General features: G+C 42.7%; 1 protein-coding gene across 1 annotated transcript in view; it reads right to left on the bottom strand.

Annotated features, from left to right (window-relative positions):
• TSNARE1 (t-SNARE domain containing 1) overlaps positions 1-7,860 on the bottom strand; it is a 204,374-nt gene extending 196,514 nt beyond the window's left edge. The window contains exon 1 of the mRNA XM_054385404.1: positions 7,776-7,860. Coding sequence (XP_054241379.1) covers positions 7,776-7,860 — 85 coding nt within the window. The remainder of the gene's footprint in view (positions 1-7,775) is intronic.
• Positions 7,861-12,934: the final 5,074 nt, after the last annotated feature.

The following is a 12,934-nucleotide window of genomic DNA, read 5'->3' on the forward strand; positions in this document are numbered from 1 at the left end:
CTCAGCCAAGGGAAAAGTTGCAGACAAGTCAAGGTGTCCATGATGACAGCCTGTAACACACTTGCACAGCTATTAGAGAAAAGACATTGGGCTTTCTTTAAAGGCTTCTCCAGACTAAGAAACTATCCAAGTATCAAAGACAGCAGCATTCACAGAAGATAGTTGCTAACCAGTTCTGCTAAAAGAAAGAAAAATCTGCATCTGCATAACTGTCCACTGCTAAGTTTTAGTTTTTTTCAAGTCTTTCCATTAAAATTCAAAAGAAGTTTACAGCTTGCTGGGTTTCTACTGTGCAGATGCTAAAAAATCCCAGCAGTAAACCTCATGAACAATTCTGCTGAAGGACAAGATCCATACAGAATTATCAAAGGATGGCCAGTGATGGCTGCCAGCACACCCCATGAATCACAAGCCAAGAAAATGCAGTGGCTAAACTGTCCCTCTTTTAAGGGAATAACAAAGATTTAACAGCAAGGGAGTCTGGATAAGGAAAACCCTGCAGCTCAGGAATGGGGAGAAGAAAACCTTTTCTATGGAAATCATGCACGCTTTAAACCTTGGGATACAATCCCCAGGGAAACAGAGCAGGGAATGGGTTTGGTTTGTGAGCAGGAATCCTTCCACAACCCAAATTCTCCATTCATCAAACAAGGATAAAAGTCATGTTCTGTAGCAGATGAAACACTACTGAGATGGGGCAGGGAAGAGCTGTCCTCCAGCCACTGCAGGGGCAAGACACCATGAGCTTTCCACTCGGCTTTCACATCACCACACCATGGGTCAGCAGTGTCAGGGGTGAGCAGGAGGAGAGTTCTCAAGTGCAATCAACTCTGTGCTGTTCTCCTGACTAAGCTCATTGCATTCAGTTGTCAATGTACAAATCAGCAGGGCTCTGATTTATTGCTCCAGCTTCATCATGTCTTCTACAGCTTGGGATCAGGAAGCAATGGGAAATTGGTTTTAGAAACACCTACACAAGCACTTGCACATCTCAAAACCTATGTAAACCACTTCTTCCACAGCACTACAGCCATCTGTAGGACTGTCATTATCTTTAGCCACATCAACAGCTACTAAAGGTGCTCGTGTTTTGATTGGCAGCCAACTACATATGAGCCAGCAGTGTGCCCAGGTGACCAAGAAAGCCAACAGTATCCTGGTCTGTATCAGTAGTAGTGTGGCCAGCAGGACCAGGGAACTGATTGTCTCTTTATACTCAGCACCAGTCAGGCTGCACCTCAATTACTGTGTTCAGTTTTAGACCCATCACTACAAGAAGGACATCGAGGTGCTGGAACTCGTCCAAAGAAGAGCAACAAAGCTGATGAAGGGTCTAGAGCACAAGTCTTGTGAGGGAAGCTGAGGGAACTGGGGTTGTTTGGCCTTTTACCTGAAAGGAGGTTGTAACAAGGCAGAGATCAATCCCTTCTCCCAAATAACAAGTGATAGAACAAGAGGAAATGGCCTTGAGCTGCACCAGGAGAGGTTTATGGTGGACATTACAAAAATTTTCTTCACCAAAAGGGTTGCCAAGCACTGGAATAAGCTGCTTAGGAAAGTGGTGGAATCAGCATTCCTAGAAGTACTTTAAAAATGTGTAAATGTGGTGATGAGGGACATGGTTCAGTGTTGAACTTGTCACTGTTGTGTAAACAGTTGGACTTGATGGTCTTAAAGGCCCAGCCTAAACAATTCTATGATTCTGTAAGCTGTCAGCTCATCCTCACATGTTTCATTAAAACACTCATTAATTCCAACAGTGTGCTCTGATTTTCCTAGCTATATAAATAAATGCATAACCACTTAACTTCCCTGAAATCCTGAGATTGTAGCAAAACATTTATTACAATGTTAGAAATGCCAGAAGGGATAAGGCAGAGGTTTTCAAAACAGTTTCAAAGTTAATTGGTGTATGAAAGTTAATTCTCCTGGCAATTCCTTTTGCTGTAAAACGTGCTGTTCATTATTCTTTAATATGTTTTCTTATGTTTAGGCTTATTAGTTCATTAAAACACTTCTATGATCTCTCAGAACAGGATGCAAAACAGAGAACATCCTCTAAACTGGACTAAGGACATAACTTTGGAACTCTTTCACAAGAGCAGTGAAACAACAGGAAGCAATTCTTCTGTAGAAGCTTTTTGAGGCTGAGTAGTGAAAGATCATCTTACTGTGATTTTTTTTTTTGTATTGACTGCATCTAGACTTTGACCTGCACTTTATTTCAGATCAATTAATGACTTATTTAATAAGACATCCAAGTTGTCTACTTTTGTGTCCCCACAAATTAAAAAAAAATGCCAGAACCCAAGACTTTGAAGCAAGTCAATCGTTAAGATTCAGAACCTTTGCACACAACATTTGAATAGCCATTTTATTGTTTCATGCTGCATAAAATAGAGGCAAGACCATCTTCTTTACAGTCCAGGTGGTGTCCTTGGAGAAATACCTGTGAACTGATCTACACATGACAGATACAGGCACTACAGGTTGCACTTCAAGTCCTTGTTTCTGTTCTACATTTGATGGAACTCCACCCCAAACACATGCTTAGGATATACTACTGAATGTGACCAAGAATGTGTCCAGTCATAAAATCATAGAATCTTTGGAAAAGACCTCTAAGATCATTAAGTTCAACCATCAACTCAACACTACCAGGCCCATCATGCCACCACCACCAGACCTCCAGTTTTAAAGCCTTTAACTTTGAAAACCACACTCTTAACCCTGCATAATAACTTTATACCCTCCCAAAACACATTAGAAAATTTTATTCTTTCTTTTTTTTTTCCCCCTTTCCCCACTGCTTTTAACTTCTTGTGACACTCTACACTGAAGGCATTTAAGTGCATAGTTGGGTCTCTCATTTGTCCAGAGAGGAATGCCTGCCATGATCAGACCCTCTGGACAATGCTACACACTACCATGACCAGGGGTTTCAGTGTCCCTTTAACAAAGCATTGCAAGTGTTGGAAATAATTTAAGAAGTTAATGCAAAGCCAAAGCAATATTCAGGTCCCAGCATAGCAAAAGGATTAAGCACCTGCTTAATGTTAATTAAGCTCAGGGGGACTCCTTGTGTACTTAAGAGTTTGCTGTGTACTTCAGCACTTTGCAGTATCCAGATACAAAGCTGGCAGTGGATTCCTTTCCCATGGCTTCCCATCAGATTCAAAGCTGCAATGTGGTCAGGCCACAGTGCTGATTTGTACACAAGGTTTTGAGTGTGTTTTGTCTACAGAACACCTACCCTAGCTTTAGCCACTAGACCTGGGTCTCCAGTAGAACTACTATCCCCATCCCAACAAAGAAGTCGTGACTAGTGTGAACATTTCCTACTCATACAGCACATGAGCACTGTGGTGACCTTGCCAGCCTGGAGGAAATAGTGAACCCCATGATCATAGAATGGTTTGGGGTGGAAGGGACCTTAAAGATCATCTAGTTCCAACCTCCTTGACATGGGCAGGGACACCTTCCACTAGACCAGGTTGCTCAAGACCCTGTTCAACCTGATCATGAACACTTCCAGGAATGGGGCATCTCTGACTTCCCTGGGCAACCCGTTCCAGTGTCTCACCATCCTCACCGTAAAGATTTTTTTCCTAATATCCAGCCTAAATCTACTTCCAGCTTAAAGCGATTGCCCCTTGGCCTATCACTACAAGCTCTTCCACTTTCCAAAACTGCTAAGAAAGAGCAAAATGGGACTGGAAAGATACAAAGAGGACAGAAGGATGGCCCAGCTGTTAAAACAGGACAGACACAGTGCTGACAAGACTTCCACTAAAGAGCTGGTTGGTGTACCATAGTGGCAGCTAGATAATAAAGAGGGAAGAAAATTTTAGACCTGTTTCCTGGAAAAATGTAAGAACAAATCATATAAGTAAGGAGTGCTAAGTATCAAAATGATAATTAGGTGATATATACCCACTGATGGCTGCCAAGAACAACTTACATGGACTCATCTAATTTTGTTCTGTGACAAGATAACCAACCTAGCACATGAGGAGAAAGACACACATGGGATATATTTTGAGTACAACTCTGGCCAGTGTCCCACACTATATCCTCATGAGCAGCTGAAGGAAAAATGGTCTAGATGAAACGACACTAAAATTAAGCACTGAGCCAATGGTCCATTGAACACATCTGAGAACATTCCACCTCTAGAATATGGAATTATCTGCACCACTTCAAATCTGTTATTTAATGTCCAGGGCACAGTAAGGTTAATAAAGGCAGTGTTAAAAATTTCCTGCCTTGTGGCATTTTAATTCAAGCTGTTGGAATTTCCTGACCTCTATGCCCCTCTGTGCACAGCAGGTTGAGTTCGTTTCCCCACAAAGAGATGGTTTGAGGAAGATAGGTTGAACATGGTACAGAGTGCATGCTGCACACGTTGGAACAGTAAGAATCCAGGGTTTAACTTCTACTGATGTGCAGTCTTTGGTCTTGATTTATTTCAGACATATCACATTGCTTACAAAAAAGAAAAATTAAAACAAACCAAAACATAAACGTTTGAAGTAATTTCATTTTTTTTTTCATTTCTCAGGTTAAAAAAAATAAAACCAAAACTCCTAACAACTTTCTGCTATCTACTGTCCAAATGCTCCATGAAACATCAATGCACACCTGAAGCCCAGAAAAGTTCCTACAGATAAACAGGGGAACAATTGGGCTTACATGGATTTTGGGAAGCAGAACAAGTGGATGAGGATTCTGCTGGAGAAAGTCCAGCTGCAAAGCATGTACATGGTTTACACCTCTCTGCTGTTCTTCAGTGGCTGTAGGATGACAGGGTCACAGATGACCAACAAAACTCGTGCCTCCTTTTCTTACCCTCTTCCATTAATTAAAGATTCTAAAGCTAAGCCCCCAGAAGTTCCTTTTTTCCCCATTGCACCATACAACCTCTTGCTGTGATAAGCCTCAGGCTCCTTGGGCCTGCTTGCTCTTTATATGTGACTTCCATGCCACTTTATTATCAAAAGAGCTATTAAGCAGTGCCATCCCCATCACCCTCACTGTTGCAGGCTTTCAGGGTTTCCTGTAGGATGCCTCAGTATTCCCTCTGGACTACATGCTACCATCAGACTCTGTCTGCAGGGATGCTTGTACCTGTTTTTATTTATTGAGTAGATTTATAAAGAAGAGGTTTAGAGCACAGGGAGAACATGTCCATCAAGGTCTGCCCCCTCTGCAAGCAGACACAGGTCCACCAGAGGAAGGCCGTGCTCTTTTGTTCCAGCCCTACCATGATCTCATACAGTGAGCACTTTGCTTAGCAAGCCACTCATCCATCTTTCAGAAGCAGGAGGCAGACAATTAGTGTTGCATTACCCTCTCCTGACACTTAATTAATAACAATATTTGGGGATACTACAACAAAAGCCATCCAGTATCTGTTACTCAGTCGCCCACAGCAGATGAGCATGGGGAGCTATGCAGGTTCAAGTGGACATCTCTGATTGAGGCATAATGAAAAGAGAAAAGTTTCTCCAAGCTGTCCTTGGCCAACGCAATCATGTTCCTTCCCTTGCAATCTTTTTCCACAGGGCTATCTAAACAAGGGGCTGACTCAGGATTTAGCAAGTCTGCAAACCGTTTGGGCTTGCTGGAAAAATCAGCCCTGAAGGACCTTGGAGATGTGTTCATTGCAAAGCCACCTGAGATGACTTGAGCATGTGTAGAAGAGAAGCCATCACTCAACCTGAAGGCATAAGTCAACATGTTAACAGGCTCTGGACAGGCAGTTGACAGAGCATGGCTGTCTTAAGAAGCTGATGTTTGTACATCATCTGCTTTTTGCAGTCCAGAGGGTGGCTTCAACGTGACATTGGTAAGCACCAAACAATGGGCAAGCTGGGCACAATGACATATCTCTTCAAATATTTAGAGACTGCAAGTGTCTGGAATTGCTCTGTGTATTTGCAGTTAAAATCGTGTGCCTTTCATACAGCACAGTAAGTATTCATGGCTTTTTGTTTTTTTTTTTTTTTAACCTAAATTACAATGCTCTGAGATTTGTCAGTTGTCTAGTCCACTTTTCAATTCTCTTTTCTTATGGCTCTTTCATTGTGCCCCAGTATGCCATTCTTCCTTTCCTTTGTGCCTTTAATTTTGCCTTGTGGAATTGCCTAAAAATCACTATTTACAACTGAACAGACAACTCATACTTACTTCAATACCTTCTCCCTTTTCAAAGAAAAAAAAATATAAACCATAATTATGCCCAAGCTCATAAGAAAACAAGAGAAACCTCTTTGGTTTTGGTTGTGGGTTTTTTTTTTTTTTTTGTTTGTTTGTTTGTTTTCTGTTTCCATCCAGGGTGAACAGCTAGTTGCAAAACAACAAAATGCTTTCTGAAGAACAATTGCAACACTCAAAACTTGAAATCCAAGTCAGACTGCATGAATGAACAGCCCAATCAAATCAAAGGCCATTGAAGAGATGGGTGGTGTTCTTCCCTGGTGCAATGTGGTAACTTAGCCTTTTGCCATGAGACAGGGTCCTCTCATGCTTCTGCAGAGGTCTGAACTCACAGCCAGGTCCATGCCATAGCCACTACAGCCTCATCCTGCAGTGCAAGCCAGACCCAGAACCAACATTAAATGCAAGAATATGCTCCAGATAACAAAACTTGCTGGAAGCCAGACTAGATTAACCCAGAACTGGCCCTACACCAATTTTCCATCTGGATCAGGATCTGGCATACATCTAGGCAGCTGGACATGCCTGTGTCAAGAAAGGGACACCATGGAGACAGCACCTTCCAACACACAGAAGCAGGAGGTTGTAATCATTAGCTGCACTCCATGTAATGAGAGTTACATGATGAATTTACTTTTATTAAAAGCAGCTTTGGCTTACACGTTTGGGACCATCTCAGATACACAAGCTGACATCTGGATGCTTTTATTTTTTCACTTTAGCATTTCTAGAGCCATTTGGGGCAGGAGGGAAACAGGTAAGGAAAGGACATCTGGTGTTTGCTGGTTTGGTAGAGATGGAGTTAATTTTCCCCATAGCAGCCCTTACAGTCCTGTCCTCTGGACATGTAGCTAGAAAAGGTGTTGATAACACATCAGTGTTTTGGCCCAGTCTGGGAAGTGCTAGCACAGCATCAAAGCTGTTTCTTCACCATTCTAGCTTCACCAGTAGGCTGGGGGTGGGCAAGACCTTGGGAGGGGACATAGGCAGGACAGTTGCCCCAAAATGACTGAAGGAATATTCCATACCATGTGCTGTCTGCTCAGCAATAAAAGCTAAGAGAAAGGAGAAGGAGGTGACAACACTGGGTATTACAATGTTTGTATTCCAGAACAACTGTTCCATGTACTGAAGCCCTGCTTCCCAAGCAGTGGTTGGACATCACCTGCTGATGGGCAGTAGAGAATAAATCTTGTTTTCACTTGCTTCCACTTTGCTTTTGCTTTATTAAGCTGCCTTTATCCTCACCCTTGATCTTTTTTTTCCCATTTTATTTTCTCCCCTCCATCCTGTGGAGGATAGGAGTGACAGAGCAGCTTGGTGGCCACCTGGGGTCCAGTCAAGGAGAATCCACCACAACACGGTAAAACACAAAGCCTCACCATACAAATCAAATCAAACAAAAGTTTGGCTTTCACTTTTGGAAATCACTATCAGAAATGAGCTCTGGGGAGTGTGTGGCCTTTATACACCAGCCACATCAAACATGAGCAAGTAAAACTTCACTCCCCAGGGAGTTAAGCAGAAAAAATTACAGCAAGGGATCAATACTTTACCGAGAGGTTGATAGCCTTGTCTTGAAGGGCCTCCAAATGGATTCCGGCTCCCAAACCCACTCCCATCAATGGATCCATAAGACATTTTCTAGATAGTAATGGGTACAGGATGATAGTTCAAACCTAATAAAACAGAGAAAAAGACAGTGACAACATTGTTAAAGGTCAGTTAAAGTCCTGTATTCTAGGAAAAGATGGGGGGAAAAAGGCAAATGAAAATAAAAAAGGACTATCTCCAAAATTCCGGATGTCTGCCTGTGAAAAATAAAAGCACTAAAATCCAGGTCTCCTGGACTACCACTGATCCTGGGGGCAAACAAGTCATTTGACCTCCTTGTGCCTTATTTTCTCTAGTGATACAGGGCAAGCACTTATCTGTTTCAGCCACAGCAAGACTTTTAATTCTCGCTGTTCACAAAGTGCTTTGAGATCCTGAGCTGGTAGGGAAATACCAGGTACTCCATCAAAAACAGGCAATGCTGCCTCCTGGAACATTACCACTATGCAGCTGGTTAGGAGTCTATCCATCATGCTGCAGTCTTGATGAGCTCTCAAAAGAGACAGTTTACTGCTATATTATAAGCTCCTGGGCCTCCAATATAAATATTGGAGACAGAGTTATTTTTCCTTCCTGGTTTGAAAAAAAGGAAGGAAAAAAAAAAAAAAGTTGCAAGGCAGAATGAAATTAATGCAGCACCATCAGAGAAAGACTACTTCTTCCCACCCCTCCATCGTTTCACCATGATCCAAGATACCCTTCAGCACATCAGCAGGGTCCAAGGACTTTGATAATAAATATATTTCAAACCCTAAGGCATGGAAATGATGAGTGGAGAATGAAGAGAAGAGCTAAAGGTGCTGCAGTAGTTGGGGCATGACACAGGACCAAATCCAGCTGATACTTCATTACACTAAGCCTATGAAAAAATGCCCCAAACAGAGAAAATCTGGAGGCTGAGGACAGAGACTTATTCCCTTAAAAACCTGGAAGAAAACATTGCCTACCAGGTAGCCCTTCATCAAGCAGCAATGTGGTGATGCTGAAGTAGAGCAGCATAGGATAGTCCAGAGGAGAGCAGATGTTGGTATGAGATGACTGGGAACACCACCTGCCCTCACTTTAGGGATTTGCTCTGTCTTATAAATGTCACTTGTTAACTGAAGGAGAACTGGAAAAAAAAAAAACAGGCCAGCAAACCACTATCTCCAACAAGCACCTGTGATAGCAACATCATGCAACTAGAATAGTCACTATTGGAGAAGGCCTTTAAAAGCCAACCTACCTGCAACGAGCAAGGACATCTTCCACTAGATCAGATTGCTCAGAGCCCTGTCCAACCTGACCTGGAATGTTTCCAGGGCTGGGGTATCTACCACCAACTGGGGGAATTTTTGCCAGTGTTTCATCACTCTCAGCATGACAAATGTCTGCCTTATATTTACTCTGAATCTCTCCTCTTTTAGTTTAAAACCATTACCCCTTGTCCTGTTACAACAGACCCTGCTAAAAAGTCTGTCGCCACTTTTCTTACAGCCTCCCTTTAAGTATTAAAAGGCAGCTATAAGGTGTACCTGGAGCCTTCTCATCTCCAGTGTGAACAGCCCCAACTCTCTCAGAGTGTCCTCACAGCAGAGATGTGATTGTTCCTGTGGCCTCCTCTAGACCCATTCCAATAGGTTCATGTCTTTCCTATACCATGAAAGATGTTGGGGTGTAAGGCTGGATTACATGAGAAGCAATGCTCCATCCTGGGTTTGGATACTCAATCTGGACATTGCCAGGACCAGCAGCTTTCCCTCCAAGGTGCAAAAAGCTGGGAATGGCCTCCAGTTTGTAAGAAAGTCTTGGTACATGGCCATGTGTTGTGTGATGTTCTATTGTATCTATGCACTGATAGATGCCTCAGCAAAGGACTGAAGTTTCTTTTGAGGGGCAACAACACAGTAGTCAGCTTGCAACTATTCCCTTGGTTTGTCTTCCATGAAGAACAAAGCACCAGAAATTTCCAGTTCCATTCTGTGCTGGGAACAGTATAGTGGTCTCAGGCAACTCTTGTATTTCATTCCCCTTTTTTTCTTCCAAACAAAACCAAGCAAAAAAAATGCTGCTGAGATTCACCAGACGGGAAAGGAAATCACACACTGTCCTCCCTTAACTGGACCAGACACATAGAATAGGAGAGAGAGAGCATTAAAAGTTGAAGAAATCCAGGGTCCAGCTTTCCCACCCAGGATCAGTGTACCACATATATAGAGAATTGACATCACAGGATGGCAGGGGTTGGAAGAGACTACCAGAGATCATTGAGTCCAACCCCCTGCCAGAGCAGGACCATAGAATCTAGCGCAGGTCACACAGGAATGCATCCAGATGGGTCTTGAAAGTCTCCAGAGAAAGAGACTCCACAAGATCTCCACATCTGAGGCTACAGGTTCCCCTAGGCTGCAAATCCTTTAGGATAACATCCTTTGCATCCAAACCTATGGCTGCCAACCTGCAACAGCCCAAAAAGTCATAGGAAGGATGAGTGTCTACATTTGTGCGGGCATTGAGCAGACAGAAAATGAAGTCAACAAGAGGGAAAGTAAAAGGAAGCCATCTGCAAACTAAGGATTTCCAGGACACCCAACAACATGAAAAACTGTAAACATCTTGAAAATACAATTGCTGAATCACAGAATGGTTTGTGTTGGAAGGGACCTTTAAAGGACCTCTAGTCCAATCCCCCCACAGTGAGCAGGGACATCTTCAATTAAATAAGGTTGCTCAGAGCCCTGTTCAGTCTGACCTGGAATGTTTCTAACACCTCTCTGGGCAACCTGGGCAGAGTCTCACCTCCCTCATTGTTAACAAATGTCCTCCTTCTATCTCATCTAAATCCACACCCTTTTAGTTTAAAGCAATCATCCCTTGCCCTGTTTACAAAGTCTTGACAGAATCAAGCTCAATCTATCATGTCTTGTGATAGATCAAGATCAATCTTGTGATGTCTTGAGGGAAGTTCTTCTTTGAAACCTCTGAACACTACGAGGAAAAGACTGAAGATTCACTTGAGCAGTCATGGAACAATCTTGCCCCCACCAGCTCTCAGGTTATCCCACAACTACCACAGTACACCAGCTCCAGTGCAAAATGCAACTCAAGATCTAGGAAGACCTTTATTTGTTAAAATAAGGACACATAGAAGATAGCTACCAGAAAATTTCTAGGCAGGAATAAAGATTTCTTTCATTTTCTTTACCTTTCAGCATGGCTACAAATCAAGACCACTGTAAGAGGCAACTGTAGTTGTTTAGTCTGGAGAAGAGAAGGCTAAGGGGAGATCTTATTGCTCTCTACAGCTACCTGAAAGGAGGCTGTATTTCCTCTCTTCTCTCAAGTAACTAGTGACAGGACTAGAGGAAATAGGCCAAAGTTGTGCCAGGGGAGGTTTAGATTGGATATTAGAAAAGATTTCTTTGCTGAAAGAGTGGTCATGGATTGGGAAAGGCTGCCCAGGGAGGTGGTGGAGTCACCATAGAATCATAGAATCATAGAATCAGTCAGGGTTGGAAGGGACCACAAGGATCATCCAGTTCCAACCCCCCTGCCATGGGCAGGGACACCTCACACTAGATCAGGCTGGCCAGAGCCTCATCCAGCCTGGCTGCAAACACCTCCAGGGATGGGGCCTCAACCACCTCCCTGGACAACCCATTCCAGGCTCTCACCACTCTCATGGGGAAGAACTTCTTCCTCACTTCCAGCCTGATTCAAGAAGCCTGCAGCTGTGGTGCTTCAGATATGCTTTAGTGGTCACGGTAGTTGGCTGATGCTCGGACTCAAAGATCTTAAAGGTCTTTTCTGACCTTAATGATTCAATGACTGATTCTATAAGCAGGGAAGGGGGACAACCAAACACATTGAACACTGCTTCTATAGAGAGGCTGAACCTGCTCTACCCTTCCTATTTAGAGATAAGCAAGAGCCATGACTTCCCCAAGACTACATACAACAAACATGAACATTTACACCATGTTGTAAAGCGACCTGATTACAACTGGGCAAGTGCTGCTTTGGCAAACAGTGAATGCATCTATTTTTTGCTCAAAAGACTTGTGTGAAAGGAGGAGAGAAGGAAGAGCTTTCAGAGCACTCCAAATGTTTTGTGTTGTTTTACCATTTTCAAACCATGCTTCCATTATATTTTTTTCCTGCCCTTCAGAGAAATAAATAAATAAATAAAAACCTCTGACAATGAAATATTTTGGTTTAGTTTAGCCAATCTTTTTAGAAACAACTACCTCCCACCCCATCCTACTGAGCCATTGAAATATCCTTTATTCACACAGCTCCACAACAACTCCTACCCCACAGTCACATATTTACAGGAAAATTTAACAGCAGATCTAAATATCTTTAACTTGATTGGCAATAAAACCATTTCCCTCCTCTTTCCCATGGTGTTTCCCAAATCTTTTCTCTACTGCTCCTCAGGGAGACTTGCCCAATTTACTTTGCAAGTAGATTGTACGAACTGGAACAAGCACTAACTTATTAGATACAAGAAAATTAAATAAAAAGAAGAACAAAACAAAACCAAAAAAAAAAAAAAAAGGAGAGAGAAAACCTTTGTCTTAGCTTTATCCTCATCCCCTAAAATACAAACAAAGGAACAACCACACCTAAGCCAGATTAAAAAGACATTCATTCTGCCAGAGGCATGAATTTGTATTCTCATGGAATCACAAAATGGTTGGAAGGGACTGCAAGGACCATCTAGTTTCAACCCCCCTACCATCACCAGGGACACCCTCCAAGTTGCTCAAAGACCCCTCCAACCTGGATTTGAACACTTCCAGGGAGGGGTTATCCAGAACTTCATTTTAGTGACATGCAACTACTTCTTACTTTGTAGATGGCCACCATTATTAGCAGTGGGCATGAAAAGTAAGATTTCAGCATGGAGTAAATATGTTAGAGAGCACTTTAGACATGTTGGATATGTTTAAAGTTGAGTTGGACTGAGAAAGACATAAGCACACTGGAAAGAAATGGAAAAGGAAGACAGACATGGACATATTAGAGCAAATCCAATGGAGCCATGAAGATGATTAAGAGATGGGAACAGCTGATATATGAGGAGAGGCTGAGGGAGCTGGGACTGTTCATCCTGGAG

The sequence above is a fragment of the Indicator indicator genome, chromosome 12 (assembly GCF_027791375.1).
Source record: "Indicator indicator isolate 239-I01 chromosome 12, UM_Iind_1.1, whole genome shotgun sequence".
In the NCBI taxonomy this organism is placed as follows: Eukaryota; Metazoa; Chordata; class Aves; order Piciformes; family Indicatoridae; genus Indicator; species Indicator indicator.